At 41.9% G+C, this 16,066-nt stretch overlaps 2 protein-coding genes across 5 annotated transcripts in view; both read right to left on the minus strand.

Annotated features, from left to right (window-relative positions):
* si:ch211-193k19.2 (uncharacterized protein LOC100034574 homolog) overlaps positions 1-16,066 on the minus strand; it is a 1,126,861-nt gene that overhangs the window by 179,635 nt on the left and 931,160 nt on the right. The window lies entirely within an intron of this gene.
* ctnnal1 (catenin (cadherin-associated protein), alpha-like 1) overlaps positions 1-16,066 on the minus strand; it is a 52,995-nt gene that overhangs the window by 10,366 nt on the left and 26,563 nt on the right. For all 4 annotated transcript variants that reach the window (XM_034240942.1, XM_034240943.1, XM_034240940.1 and 1 more), the window contains exons 2-10: positions 13,060-13,249; positions 8,556-8,743; positions 7,650-7,769; positions 5,998-6,087; positions 5,583-5,753; positions 3,361-3,561; positions 2,286-2,372; positions 1,881-2,039; positions 963-1,055 (exon numbers count right to left, since the gene is read on the minus strand). In XM_034240942.1, the coding sequence (XP_034096833.1) occupies positions 963-1,055; positions 1,881-2,039; positions 2,286-2,372; positions 3,361-3,561; positions 5,583-5,753; positions 5,998-6,087; positions 7,650-7,769; positions 8,556-8,743; positions 13,060-13,249 (1,299 nt within the window). The remainder of the gene's footprint in view (positions 1-962; positions 1,056-1,880; positions 2,040-2,285; positions 2,373-3,360; positions 3,562-5,582; positions 5,754-5,997; positions 6,088-7,649; positions 7,770-8,555; positions 8,744-13,059; positions 13,250-16,066) is intronic.

The following is a 16,066-nucleotide window of genomic DNA, read 5'->3' on the forward strand; positions in this document are numbered from 1 at the left end:
AATACTGTTATACTAGAAACTGCCCCCCCAAAACATGTGCAGGTAGGAAATAACCTTACCCAGAAGAAGCAACTTAAATACTGTACATATAACAATAATATTAGTACTTCATACATATTGCTGTCAATATAATAAAGAGTAACTTCTGATGCCAAAAATAATGTCAGTGAAATAAGCCAGACTAAAAATATATAAATAACCATAGCAACTCATCATACAGCTTTATAACACACAATTCAATCAGATGTTTACTAAAAAGGTTAGATGCTATAGATCAGCATATCTTTATTGCATGACGCATTATATGCTTTTCTGAACTCAAGCTTGCGTCATGATTTAAAAACACATGAAACACTATTATATCGGCAAACAAGTCTGGTTTAAAACTACAGCTACTGCGCACACTTGCATACACACACACAGTGTAGTATTTAATAGCCAATTACCCTCTGGACCACCCCTCCATTACTCTGGGCAGGCAGAGACGTATCATCGCCGCCGCCTCACATTGCAGCGTTATTGATTGGTTGACCTTTGAACTTAGGAGTGGAGCCATCACTGCAGGGTCACAGGGGGCCTGACATTCGCACCGCAGGACGAGAACATTCTACATTGCTGGATAATTACTGGCAGGGATGGTTTCCAAGAGCAAACATAATTAGATTTAGCAGAGCGAGGACGAGGTGGACAGCTTGTTCTCAGGTGGAGGAGACGGGAGATCATTTGTCTATTCTCTCTCCCCTCTATGTGTAAGTAGGATATTGCTCAGGTGTGATTTCACTCCCAGACCCCTGTGTAACCGGTTTGATTTGATTGATATGCAATTAAAGTGTTGAATGATATGGGTTAGGTTAAATGAAGGTTGCCCTGTATAATAGGGTCGATTTCAAACTAACTAAGGCGTTGTGTTTTACACAGATATTTGGGGTCAAATTCACACACATACAACAACTAAATGTTACCTGTGGGCCAATGACATGGAAGGTCTCCTCAGCATGTATACAGGTGATCTCCAGGGGCTCTGTCCCCGACACATGGCACAGCAGCCGACATGTCTGAAGTAAGAGACACAGAGGAACCAATTTGTGACCAAAAGTGCTTCTGAGGTTTGAAGACACTTATAAATGTTTACATTTGCTGTATATTCTACCTTACAACAAATCTAAACGCTTACTGGCAAAACACAAACATCGGTGATCTCACCTAAGTGGGTGAATTATATATATTTAGCTGTACACAGTAACCTAACCACTGCATCGTCATAAATGTAGGTGGATTGAGGTCATCTACACAAAAACCCTTCAATATGTATGATTTAAAGAAGCATAAAAGAAAGCCACACTTTAATGGTGGTTTAGCTTTCCTTTAAGTGCAACAATAGTGAGTGAATCTTTAGTCTGCATTGTTAAGTTTCAGACTGAAAAAAAAACCTTTTGTATACCTTTTTATGAAACTAATCTTCTAGAATAATCTAAAAATAAATGTTATTTCAAATGTTCACATTACACAATGTCCCTTTTCAAACTATACTGTGCATTCAGTTTGTCAGGGCCACCAACAAAGACATGGCAAAGCCTGCATGGCATTTTCCTGCTCAGTGTTTGCACAACAAAGCCTCATGTTGACTTTCATTCGGTTGAGGATTAGAAGTGTAGTCTAAAATGTCATTAATTTCAAACTGTGTGTGTAGAAACTTTGCAACTCATGGAGAACTAGCTTTCTCTAAAGACATATTTGTTTATCCTACGAAGATAAATTGATGAAATAAGTCAAATATAAACTTCACTGTTCTTTCTCTTTTTCCAATTTCAACACCTCAAATAGGCCCTACTGTTAAACTTCTCCCGACCTCCCTGATTCCTTTCCTCTGGCCTAAGTACCTCCACCAGCTGCTCCTTCTGCTCGGTGAGGGTTCGGGAATACTCGGCCACTGCCTCCAGGTTTCCCTCGGCTCCTGCTGCTTTGAGAGCCCGCAGAGGCAAATGTTCCCCGTGAACTTTGAGCAAGTCAGTGGTACGACAGACAGTCACCTTATGGAGCTGGAGGAGGAATGAGGGATCAGCATAAGAATAATAAGAATGGGGAGTAATGGAGAAGAGAATGAAAGTTGAGTGAGAGACATAAACGAGAGTGGATTTTGAAAAGGCTGAGATAAAAGAAGAGAAGCACAGATGACACAATGACACGAGTTGATAGAGAAACGTCAGGGAAGCTGAAGAGCATAACTTCTAGTGATGAAATGTCATATCTGTGTCTCACTCTACAGGAGACAGAGGAAAGCTCACCTCACGTCTGAGGTCATTGAGGCTCTGACATGTCTTCAGGATGGCCACCTCCATGCCCTCTGTGGCTTCTTTGGCATGGACAGACTGCTGCTCCGGTGAGACAAGGAGAGGAGGAGGGAAATAAAACATGAGACCCAATATGGTTTTACAGTCCCACACACACATCTACATTATTAACTGGAAGAGTGTGGTAATAGAAAAAGAGTGGTTTGGAATTCAATTTATTGATTTTGTTCTGAATATGCAAAAGAGAGCCAGACATTTCAACATGTAGGTTTGTGTAATGAAACAAGTAACCATATCAATACAATACAACCATTTTAGACCCATAGCTCCAATGGGAATAAAAACTATAATTGTTTCTCAACTTTCCACAAGCATCTAGGCCACAAATTGGACTGTGCAGAACACACATTCAGATGTGTGTGCAATTTAAAAAATATTTAGTGGATGGTCTTTTCAGTTCTCAAATGAACCTTTAATTGCACAGGCTAGATGAGGCACAACTGTACAATTATGTGGCAGCAGTCAACAATGTTGACTGCGGCATTATGTTTCATGCTCTTCAAGGACAAGGAGACTGTGCTGAATGGTAGCAAGATATAGAAACACTACGTGATGTTTCTCCCTCGGCTGAGTGAGCCTTCATAAAAACGTTATTCAGTTAGGTTAATGTGCTCTGTTCCACGAGGGATGTATGAAAATAATGTGAGTAGGCAAAAATAATAATTGGGTTAGCTGGGGAAGAAGTCTGGGTCAGTGTATCATGCTGTGTGTGTTAAACAGACATTGACATGTGCCTACAAGACACACACAAGATATTAAATATTTCCTTTTAGTTTATCACCAACTCCCCATCATTCCTGCCAGCAATTGTTGACAACAATAATCCATTTAACATCTCTTCTTCTTTGCTTGGATAACTCTATTTTGCATCTTATTATCATATTTCTTTTACAAGTGTCCTACAGATGAGGTACTTATTATTTTTCTCCATATGGTAGCATATGTTTTTATGAATAATCCTGTAGGTGTATGTGTCTCTCTGCCAGCGTGTCTGCTCTGGCCAACGTACCGCCTCCACCCAGGCGTGCACCAGCTGCTGAGTGTCCTGCCGGGCCAGCTGGCACAGACCCAGGATGGCCTGCCGCTGCTCGTGGCTGGTGTAGGCCGAGTCAGTGAAGTCCTCGGTCTGCTCCACCAGCGCCTCCAGCTGGCCGCCCATGCTCTGAGGGGACAGGGTGTAAAGGTTCTCCCGCAGGCACTCCACGTTGGACTGCAGGAGGAGAGATGGGAATTAGGGATGTGAGTTGAAGAAAGCAAGGCAAGGCAAGTTTATTCATAGCACCTTTCAACACAAGGCAATTCAAAGTGTTCAAAATGGCATTTAAAAACACTCATTAAAAACCAAAGATAATAAAATAAACATTACAAAAAAAGACATGAATAAAAGTTACAGTGCAGCGTAAGATATGAATAGTTGGTACCACTTTACATTAAGACTACCCTTATAAAAGAGTCATAAAGGGTTTTATAATTAGGTTATGAATTAGGTTGAAAAGAACCATTTATAAACCAGTTCTAACATTTTCATACATCAACACAGGCTCAATATTTGGCAAGATGACTAAGCCTTATATTGGCTACTTAGCGAGAATCAACTCTGTGAACAACAGATACCAAGGATGCTGGCTGATGAAGAAGACGAAGTAAGCTAAGTAGCCAATATAAGGCTTAGCAGTACAGATAAATGTGGGCTCACTATTTGGCAAGCAACCAGTCACAGTTGCCCTGTTTATCCCATGTCTTATAAAAGCTTATTAATGATTTATAAAGTGTTCACAACCTAATTAATAAATTAATTACAAACTATTAGTAAACCCTTTATAAGGGTAGTCTTATTGTAAAGTGGTACCGAGTAGTTCAATTAAAATCAGCGGCAAAAAGAAAAGTCTTCAGCCTGGATTTAAAAGTATTAAGAGTTGCAGCAGACCTGCAGGTTTCTGGGAGTTTGTTCCAGATATTTGGAGCATCATAACTGAAAGATGCTTCTCCATGTTTAGTTCTGACTCAGAAAGTAGACCAGTCCCTGAATACCTGAGAGTTCATAATTTAGCAGGAGATCAGAAATGTATTTTGGCCCTAGACCATTCAATGTTTTATAAACCAGCAGCAGTATTTTGAAATCAATTATTTGACATACAGGAAGCCAGTGTAAAGACTTCAGAACTGGAGTGATGTGATCCGCTTTCTTAGTGTTAGTGAGGACTCGATGAAGCATTTTAAGGATTGCTTGAAAGATTAATGTAGTTAGTTTTACTAAACAATGACCTCAAGAGAAAAAACGAATATATTACCTCATCACCAGTTTTGCACTTGACCTTGTCATTAAATAACAAGGATTGTGGGATGTGTGTTGAGTCTAAAAGGCACCTTGGGCCATCAAAGGTGCCTAATAAATTCTGCAAGCAGAATCTCAAGTACACAAAGATGAGAGCTAATGCATTTTTTTCTGTTTCATCCTTATCTTTTCAACAAAGAAGTGTCTTTTAAAGAGCTATTTGTCTCTGCTTATGTGTCCTCAGAAGACAGGTTTACATAAGCTTTTAGTTCAACTCTGCCATTAAGAGCTACGAAGCCATTTATTAAAAGCAGTATGCATCTCTGCGCCCTTTCATTAACATACTTTCTTCTACTTTCATCTCACTGGCAAAACGTTTTTTCTTGTTGTTGTTTTTCTTTCATTTGCCACTGCACGGAGGAGGGAGAACATTAGTCATAGTGATGTTGATTTTTGGTCACTCACCAAACCCTATTACTAAATGATAAAATAGGGAAGTCTGGTGCTACATATTGATTCTCTGAGTTACATTTGAAGCTGTTGCAACACGGTGATGCTAGCATGTTAATGATGCAACCACACACCAACCCTCTCACAGAGCCACTATAGTATACTTGTTTAAAACCATGGTATTTCTTATTATTGATATGAATTGAATAGGTCTCTGCCGTTCTTGATACTGATTTTTAAACAGAACGTAGTGTGAGCATTGGGGTGAGAGTTCATGTGTTTGAGCATGCGCAGGCTGTTCTGAAGTTGTTGTGAGAGAGAATTGAAAGTAATAAATGGAGACGGTGTTTGTGAGGCTCCACAAGTACAAAGTTCCTGAGTTTTCGTCACTCAGAATTATCTTTGAAGCCCTAACACCTCGGACGCTACAGTAGCATTAAGCCACAAGAGAATCATTTCTGAACTTCACAAATACCTCTAATACTGAATCCAGTTCCTAATCCTACCTTGAAGTCCTTGATGCCGTTGTAGATACTGGCAGGGAGGATCTTGTTCTCCCCGCAGCTCCGAGCCTCTGTGACTATCTCGATTACTTGCTCCAGGGCACAGCGCATCCGCTGGAACACGGCGTCCTTGTTGATCCGCGCCGACTCGCAATCTGGGTGCCTCAGGCAAGTCTTGGAAAGGAATTCGAAGTGAAATATCAAAAGTTCGTTCCCTCTCTTACTCTTTTGAACTCCTACCCTTTTCATGCCTTACAACCACCATTATTCACTCTCTTTGTTTTTTGAATGATTACTTGACTTAGAGTATTACCATAGATCGCGGCATTTGAGAAGCCTTGAAATGAAATAAACTTGAGAAGGCCATTCATCTTTTAAATTCATAACCCTTGCCCAAAGGTTCAGTGTTGGAGTTTACCTTGGAGGCTGTGAGGAGCATCATGGTGCATTTCTCCAGCACTGCTCTGGCCGCCGCCATCCGTGCTTTCTTCTTCTCATCCTTTAAGTCCTACACACACACACACACACACACACACACACACACACACACACACACACACACACACACACACACACACACACACACACACACACACACACACACACACACACACAACACACACACACACACACACACACACACACACACACACACACACACACACACACACACAACACACACACACACCACACACACACACACACAACACACACACACACACACACACACACACACACACACACACACACACACACACACACACACACACACACACACACAACACACACACACACACACACACACACACACACACACACACACACACACACACACACACACACACACACACACACACACACACACACACACACACACACACACACACAACACACACACACACACACACACACACACACACACACACACACACACACACACACAGATGAAGCTTCCCAAGTGAATTATCTCCTAATAAAAAGAGACGCTTCCAGAATATGAAAGAAGATGTGTGTGTGACCTGCAGCACCCCCCTCCATGTATCCCAAATCAGAAATAGACAGCTCGAATTAGGTATTTGGGGATTTGGAAAAGGCAGCTGAATCAACTCCTCTCCCATTACTATGCCATAGATTGCAAAGATGATGTGATTATCTGTCATTATATTTGTCTGGCTTCAATAGATGAAGATGGTGGATTTTCTAAAGGGCTGTGTGCTTGTGGATGTATAAAAGTGCATGAGTGGGATTGAATATGAGAAAAAATTACAAAGAAAACCAGGTGGCAAATGAGTAAAGGGAGCATTAGCTGTCTTGCGTTGGGGAGAGACGTGATGTGTGTTTCAAAACATGTGTTGTGAACAAATTCAAAAAGACGGATGGTCGATCCTCTCCCTGTCTAGATATCGCAGACGGTGCATTTTACATCAGCTTCTGCAGGCAAAGCGCTTTAGCTGCAGAGGCTCAATGTATGCATCAAAGAAGGATTAGCAGTCTTTGACAGAACAAAGATAAAAACCCTTAGTTGGCCTGTTTTCCTCAAACTTTAAGCAAAAGTTTTGTTTTGCATATGTGCTATTCCCAAAGCTGATATTTGCAGACAGAATGCATCTCTGAAAGCATAGGTCAGTTTACATCAATAATGAATTATGATGCAAACAGTGTTTGAGCAGTATGAGTCATAACTGACCTGCACATTTCCCTTGTATGAATTGAGACACGGATAAGGAAAAAAACAATAGATACCCAAAGAAAGAACAAATGCTTTGAGAAGAAGCTTCGTGAGTTCATTATTTTGTGGTAAGAGTAAATATTTGATGCCTGAATTATTGATTTCTTAAGTGCAGCAGGTTTCACAGTCAAGTCAAAACCACTGTAGAGTACATCTACATGAGTGAGCAAAATGTACTTGGAATTGATTGAATTAAAGTACATCACCCAATGTTTATAAACTAGACTATATCCATATGTAAGACCACAAATACATTTCATTTATTGAATAAAACGTTATAATGTGCTGACAATTTAGACACTTTAAACCAACAAGAGTTGGTTTCTTCACTTGCTACTCACGTTCTGTCTGTCTCCAGTGAGGTGGGCAAACTCCACCATCTCATTGCCAAACTGGCTGAAAATCTGTACAAATTCCTGGAAGGTGCTGACTCTTTCCAGATGGTCGAGGGTAACAAGGACCTAAGAAGAATGGAAGATCAGAGTAGTAAGGTGAAAGCCCCCTTATGGTTGTGTTCTTGAAGTCTTTGCACACTGAAACAACCTATTTCTGTTATTGCAAGATATCAGCAGGAGGGACAAAAACAACCCTGAAGCCTTTCCTCACAACAGAACCAAGAGTAAAAGTCATTGGACTGTCATATATCAATATTTTAGATTTGTTTGCATTGCATTTGGGTTACTCCTGTGTGACTATTTAAGTGTTCTCCCAAAATAAATTAGCAGATGAAGTCATTCCAAACCTGCATTTTAGTTAATAGCAGTCTATGTAGATGCTGATTTAGCTGCAGAGGGCTAGCTGGCAGCGCTAACGCAGTATCTTTTATCCCCACCAGACAAAGAGGAGGAAGAGATGTAATTGTGTTTGCCGGTAATGGAGGACAGGGGGCTGTCGACTGTCTGTCCAAACGAGACTAACCAGTCCTGATAAGGCCCCCTGTTTCCATTCTTGGCTCAGTCTACAGCTACATCCGTATCACACTGTCTGGATAAGAGCATAGCCAGGTACTGTGGAGGGAGAAAGTCTCTTGCTCTACGTTTTTATGTGATCACTAAATGTAGTGTTCCATCCAATTACCTCCAGAGTACTCCTTAAGAGAGCCAGTGCTTATCTATAGGAAATAAAAGGATCCAGGATGGTATTTGCGTGTTTTATTTAATGGCTAACTTGTTGTGTGTAGCCTATGTGTGCAAGAGACTAAGCAATAGAGCTTATCTATATCATTTTAAGGAGGTAGTTAGTCTCACCTTGTTGCGTGATGTGATTATCTGTTTGATGACGATGCGGTCAGCCAGGACCAGGACTTTAGTGACTGAAGAAAGGAGTAAGCGTGCAGCCTTCACCATCCCGGTCCTATCATTGAACACTGTGCCACATCCTTCTGACTGGGATGGAAAGGGTGATCCCGCGTCTGTCAGCTGGGCTATGGCATCACCTAAATGAGGAGAGAAGGGAAGTGTTTGGTTCAGCAACAGAGATAGACTGATATACTGGCCGGGTCGATATATTGTATTTCAGTATGGGGATGCAACAATCGATTCAATGGATATCTGCATTGTACCGATCCCGAACTAGTGCGCTTTTTCTGTATAAGGCTTCCCCTCTGCATTGAAATAACTAGGAGCAAACATAACTTCAAACATGACAGCTCAAAAATATATATGTTTAACTCTAAGTGGACATACATTGAAGATTTTTTTTAGGCTTGTGCTTGTTTTGATTACATTGAGTTTGACAGTTCATGAGACTTTTGGTTGGACTGAGAGCTTCTGTCTGTCAGATGATTCAGGAAGAGTCCAGTTGAGGAGGGCGACTCAGAACACGCCGGAGGGTTTACAGTTCCCATCTGGCCTGAGAGTGCCCAAAGGTTCCCTCTGAAGAGCTGGAGGATGTGGCGGCTAGCCAGAAAGACCTTTAGGCGACTTTGCTTTGCCTGCTGCCACTGAGATCTGGACCCTGACAAGAGGCAGAATATGAAAGGATGGGTGGACAAATGATAATTTCCTAAAGGCCCTCAGTCAGACAACACAGCAGCATGATGTCCTTCCAATCTGCCACTCTTCACCTCAGGGAAAACATATCGTCCTAGGCAAGATGAAACACAACGGTACTATATTCAGCACAATGTTGTGACAGCTATGCAAGCCTGACCGAACACTAATGGCATGCTTTCTGTGTGACATGTCACAACTAAGACCCTCACAATTTATACATGGACAAAACATGCAAATGCGAAATATTCGTTGAGCATCAGACTTTCCGTTTTCTCTCTAAACATGAAATCCCTTCATCAAAATAGTCCCTAACAAGAAGAAAATGTCCAGAGTTCAGGGTAAGAGGGAGGAGAGAAAATCTCTCAGAAAAGAGGGGGAAGGGTATACAGCTAGGTCTCTATCGGGTCATGCAGCTTAGCAGTCTTTTCGGTTTGGCTGTTTTTTTAAAGAAAGCAGCACTGACAAACTGATTGCATCCGACAGGCTGCTTTTTTGGTGCCAGCTCCGCTGATCAGTTAAAACATCTAGGCCTGGCTGGCAAAGGATGCTCAACCCCCATGACACTAGCATGGGGGAAGATGGAGCCAACTTTACCCTTCAAATCCAAGAATATGAATGGTTTGGACTGGGGGATGGATTTGCATGAGCTTATATGTAAAACAGAGAGTTGGTACCTTAGTTTTCATTAATACTAGAGACCTTTGTAACTCTCTAGAAGCATCTGTTCCCTGTAAAAAAACATCTTGTTCCTACATTGAAAATCATGCTTCAGGTGTAATGAATTATCTTTCTTTCTGTTTGACATAACGATAGATTTTATTCATCAGTGAAAACTTGAAAAGGCTGATCCTGGATGTGTTGGTGCAGCGCTTGTAGTAAATCTTGCATTTCTCAATTGAGGGCAATGTCTGTCTGCATGTTAGTCGATTGCATTAAAACTTGAGAAAGATCTTTAAGCCCCCACAGGATTACTTTGTTGATTCATTCACTTTTAATCTAGAGCTACAACCAGCTGAACTTTTTGATTTGTCAAATACTTTGGTTTATAACGAAATACCTTCAAAACTAATCCTACTCTGAGTTTATTGCTAATTAGCCAACACTAGCATGCTGAGAATACTAAACTAAGATGGTGAACATGGTGAACAGTGGGTGTTTCTCAATGTCGAGTACGCTTGCTTGGTAGGACATATCTTCCGAGTCACTTGCTTCAGAAGCGAGGCAAGAATACTTCCTGGCATTCGGAAAACGAAGAGTGGAACAGGCGAGCAAGTGTGCAGGTGTGCGTCATATGAGAGGCCCCGCCTTACATTTTCCGCCACAGATTTGGGGAAATTGGTCCGTCCGCAAAGCATTGTGGGGATTTGAAGACCACGGAGTCTACACATGTGCAGCTTCGAAATTTCTCACTACGAAGTAGTAGCTCGGTAGAATTACAAGTATGCTGGACATTGGAACAGTCCTTCGGCGGCACTCGATGACATAATATGCTTGAAATAGTGGCTCTGGAGCAGCTTTACTCGACATTGAGAAACACCCAGTATCTCTGCTACACATATACAAAAGAGTTTAGCTCAAAGTATTACAAAAATGTTTTTCTGTATAGTTTATACATAATTTATGAGTGAAAGCTCAACAAGGTAAATACTTGTGTGTTGGAAAAGTGTTAAGAGGTAATCTTATTCCCATGTTTTACCAATTGATTGCCTAAACATGTAGTCCAGTATTAAAAATACTGATGGACTGTATGAGCTATGGTTTTATTTTGATTCTTCCTACAGTCATATCTTGAATCTTAAGATATGAGGAGAAAGATGAAGTGAGACAGCAGTTTGTGAATGTGAGAATGACACTGAGAGACTGAGTGAAAGAGACAGAGACAGAGATCCAACACAGATTGTCTCCACTGACCTGCCTCATTGGATCTGTTCACCGCTTTGATGACGGGCGGCATCTAATTAAAGAGTGCTTTCAGCCTGCCTTTATTTCATTCATTATAGCGCACAAGGCTGAAGCCTGCCTGATTAAACTCTCCCTGCGGCTAGGTATTAGAGAATGTCAATCCTTCACTAGCCTTTCTCTCTCCTGGATACTAACAGCTTCAAAAAAGTATTATTTTTCATCTCTGAAAATGTCTATCATTATATGAAATGGTCAGAGAGACAGCAAGTGTTGGCTTTCTTTTTAAATCAGTAAACTGTGTAAGGAATGCAAGGCAAAACTGTGAAAACGCCTTCCTAAGAGAGGAGAGTGAGAACTAGAATAAATGAGTCGCAGCGGGTACACACATCCAGACAATTGCAAATGCACACACACATAGGCTTCACTAGGCCTCACCTATACACACATTCACACGCACATTTTCTCATCAGTCTTCTCTCCCCCTCCCACCAGCACTTCTTTGTCAGAGTTTAAGCGTCTTTACAAATCAACGCTGTGTGAGGATTAAATGCTCTGCTATACAAGCTGGTTCCCCCAACATAAACCTATTATCACAATGTTGTGACTAAATTCTTATCCAGTATGATTTTGTTTCCGCTGTGCTCTGCCTGATAAGAACTAAGTTTCACAAGCAAGTGATACCAACTATCTAAACAAGAAAGTGTAAGAAAACTTAGAAAGACACCAAGATACAGGGTTGACGTGTGCCTTGGGTGTTTTTTTGATTAAATGTTAATAGCTAAAGCTTGTAGGAAAGTGTAGAAACACTGAAAGAAACACATTTCTGACAAAACCATCACCTCTTCTGTCTAGGGTTCAATAAAAGCTGACAGTCCCATAAGAACGATCCACACATTCTTGTTCCTTCACACTGGTTGTCACTGTTTCCACCCCTCCCACAACCCTCTGAACCTTTGTCTCTCTCAGTTGTTTACTGTTTTGAACTCGAAATATCCATCCATGACATGTCTGACAGCACACATTGGGCGAGAGGCAGACCTCACCCTGGATAGTTTGGCAGTCTATCACCTAACCTGCATGTTTTAGAATTGGAAGGAAACTGCAGAAAATCAGATGTGGGGAGAAATATAAGCCACACACAGACAGGCCCAGACAGCAGATTTAAACCCTGGGAAAGAAATGAGGGGTCTGACCTCAGGTGGAGAAAAGTTCTCTACGTAAATCTGAAGAAATCTATAAGGCAGTGAACATCGGGAAAACTAAAACTTTCAATCTTGCCAACAGCCTGCCGCATAAAGTTTCTAAAAGTGTTTTTTAAGAACTTATTATGCAGTGCTTTTTCAAGCCAGTGCAGACACATTTGCTCCCTCTTTCTAAACAGCACCCTTAGGTGAAGAAGCCCTTTTTGCAGCCTTTACTTCCAACCTAATAACAACAATGTCTTTAGAACACTCTGGAGGTCCTCTGGTGTAATAGTGTCTGTCAGCCACGCTGTCCAGACAAATCGAAACCTGCTTAAATTTGATAACACTTTGAAGCCCCAAGCTGATGCCTGATGCTTTATGAAACTGTCAGTTTATCTTAACAAATAAACACCGATAAGTCTTATTCACTGACCAGCTAGAACAACCTTAATGGACATTTCTGAACACCCTAAAGCCATGGCAATGTATGAGGCAAAAATATACAGTGTTTATGAACAAGACTTTAGAATTTCAGTTTAAAAACACAGATGTGACCACAAAACAAGGGCTGTTTCTATCTACCCCTGAAGAGAAACACCAGACGATGTATTGAGTTGCAGTGATTCAATCAAATGTTAGGCACACAAAGTGATTCAGCCAAAGAAACCCACCTGCCCTGCGAGCCTCGAAGCAGGCTTGCCCCATCTCATCCTTCAGCTCTTGGTTCTCTGAGGCGATGGCCTCCCCAACGGCGACAAAACGTCCCACAGCCACGCTCACTGCCTGGCCCACCCTGTGTATGGCTGCTAGGGTGCGCTCAGACTTATTTGGCTTGTCTTTATGGTTGATCAGAGTTGTGATCTATGTGGAGAAAGAAAAAAGGGAAAATGTTGACACTATTTATGTAGGAAGACATCTCAAAACCTGGAGGAAGTTAAATAAATACACTATTTTAATGGCTGCATAATGCCTCTGTAGAATCATTCATTCTTAAAATATGCTGCGATAAAAACTGAACACTATCTTTGATAATAGAACATGTTTAGCCTGGAGATCGCACACCATCTGCTTATCAGGAGAGAGGAGTTTCCAGCATCCACCGGGAGAGAGGAGTTTCCAGCATCCACCGCTACAAGTAGAGATAAGGTTTTGGAAACGGCACGTGGATAACCTACGATGCGTGTCAGAAGGAGGGTAAGCAGTGTGCGAAATACCCGTCAATAATCGGGGGGGGGGGGGGTTTCCCCCATCTCCCGTTTATTGCGCAATATACCGGTCTAAAATAGATTTCTCAATATGCAGTAGGCCTATACAATATTTCATGGATGCAAGCCAAGACAATCAGTAGTCTATAGCAGCGTTTCTCAACCGGGGTGCCGTCTGGCGTCTTCAGGGGTGCCGTCAAATAATTCTATATTCTGACCAGTAGCGTGGCGTGGGGGAAAATGTAGGGGAAGCCCATTTTTTGGGTCGGGGGGCGGTCAATAACGTAACCAGATGAGTGATTACAGCGCCCGGTATCATTTTACACACATTTGTATCACACAGATGCAGGACTTGCACACGCCTGTTATCTAACCGACAGGTCCGCACGCACTCTCCAGCTGAAACTCTCTTCTTATTAATTTAAGCATTTTACTTATTAATGTATGCAAACAATCACACAATCTATGTGATTTTTGGATTTACCGTGCCTCTCAATTGCCCGTGACAGGTTGGCAAGGTCGATGAATCCTGAAGTTGCCCAAGTATTGTTCAGGGAGCACGAATCCTTGTCAAAAAGAAGACATGGCCAGCCAAATAGACGCTGAAGTTTAGCGCTTCCAGTTAGCCACTCTGTGCGGACATAATTGTCCTCATTGAACGTCCGATTATCTCCCTTTTTCCTCTGTGTACACACAGCTCGAGTACGGGCATTGGCCTGTCATCTGATTTAATTTTTAGTTGCTGCTGTAGCGGAAGTTTAGTAAAGTTATGTTTGATTAAGTACGCCAAATCTCCACCCTCCATAATGCTTCATTTGCTTGATAATTTCTAACGGCGGTGATGACAGTTACAGTATTAAAACTGATGTTGATGTGATTTGATTGGATGGCAGTGTCCAATCAAATCGCCAGCCGCCAGCCGCCCCTGAAGGGAAGCTAGAGGCGGCTGGCTTCCCTTGGCATGGCCCTGACCAATCACAGGTTGGCAGGGGCATCACGTGGGCCTCATCTGATTGGTCAATCCCTCCATTTTTTTTCACCAAAGGAAGCCAGATTCGGCTGGCCTCCTCTCGCAACAGTGAGTGCAATCTACTGTTTCACCATGACATCTAGAGGGGCGCTGTTTGTTTCACTCTTTGTAAAATACTCAATGAGAATGGGGGAGAGACGGGCCGGCAGCAACACACAGTAAAGGAGAATTATCGAAACAAAACAAAGTGTTTTTATTTATTTATTTAAATTATAACTACAATCCGAAAAAACAGAGGAAGCCTGGCTTCCCTTGGCCTCCGGGAGAAAACGCCACTGATTCTGACGTTCATATGAATGAATGAATGAATACGCGACCGTTAAAGAGCCGCTTAAAAACATTTTAGTGACCATTGCAAGTGACAAATACATATCATAATTTGAGACCCCCCTGTCATTTTGCTGTTGAGGCTTTCAGGTGCTAATCAGGGGGGGTCGAGCTCCCCCGGACCCCCCCGTATTTTGCACACTGAGGGTAAGCATGTCAACAGCACACACGCATCCTATCTCCAAATCTTCTTACACACCATTTTATAGCATTTCCAAAATGAGAAGCAACAAACACAGCAGATGGGACACACGCGCACTACTTCTGTCACATACAAAGGACAGTCCACCACTGAATACAACAACACACACACACACATTAAACTCAGGTGGGGCCTCTTAGTGATAATTGGGGGTATGAATTATGAATGGAAACAGTCAATTATCATCAATTATTCATTGATGGCTTTCACTCTCTCCAGCTGTTATCATTGTGGGTGTCAGTGTGTGTATGTGTGTCAAACCATTTGGGTCAGGGAGTGGTGGGTTGGGATTTTAATTGGTCCACAGCTGCAGGTGGTCAAAGTGGGGAGTCTTTAGCAGAAAAGCCTTTGAACACGTGCTGGTTCTGTTACGCTCAGATGGCTCTTTCAACACGCCGCATCTTGACACAGGACTTTTTTTCCCACAGAAGTGAATGAAATGCTTTGAAATGTGTTCAGATATGTTTGACAGTGTATAACACAATATCCCTGAAAGGAGAGTGGAAAGGGTTTTTTGTGGGTCAGCAAGTGACAAGTGACAGGTGACAGGTAACACACACACACACACACACACACACACACACACACACCACACACACACACACACACACACACACACACACACACACACACACACACACACACACACACACACACACACACACACACACACACACACACACCACACACACACACCCGAGGATTTTGTTATCTGGGCTCTTCGTTTGCTTTATAATGAAGCTACATACAGTTATGTAGGACGATTGTTAGTCTTTTAGTACCACAGTCAGCCCAACAATACATGCAACAACCAAAAGAGGCTTTTTGTAATTATTTTCTCAATTTCTTCATTATTATTTTCAATCGATTGATTGTTAGCTCAATAAACATCAGAAAACAGTGAAAGAAGACCA

The sequence above is a fragment of the Gymnodraco acuticeps genome, unplaced genomic scaffold, assembly GCF_902827175.1.
Source record: "Gymnodraco acuticeps unplaced genomic scaffold, fGymAcu1.1, whole genome shotgun sequence".
Classification (NCBI taxonomy): domain Eukaryota; kingdom Metazoa; phylum Chordata; class Actinopteri; order Perciformes; family Bathydraconidae; genus Gymnodraco; species Gymnodraco acuticeps.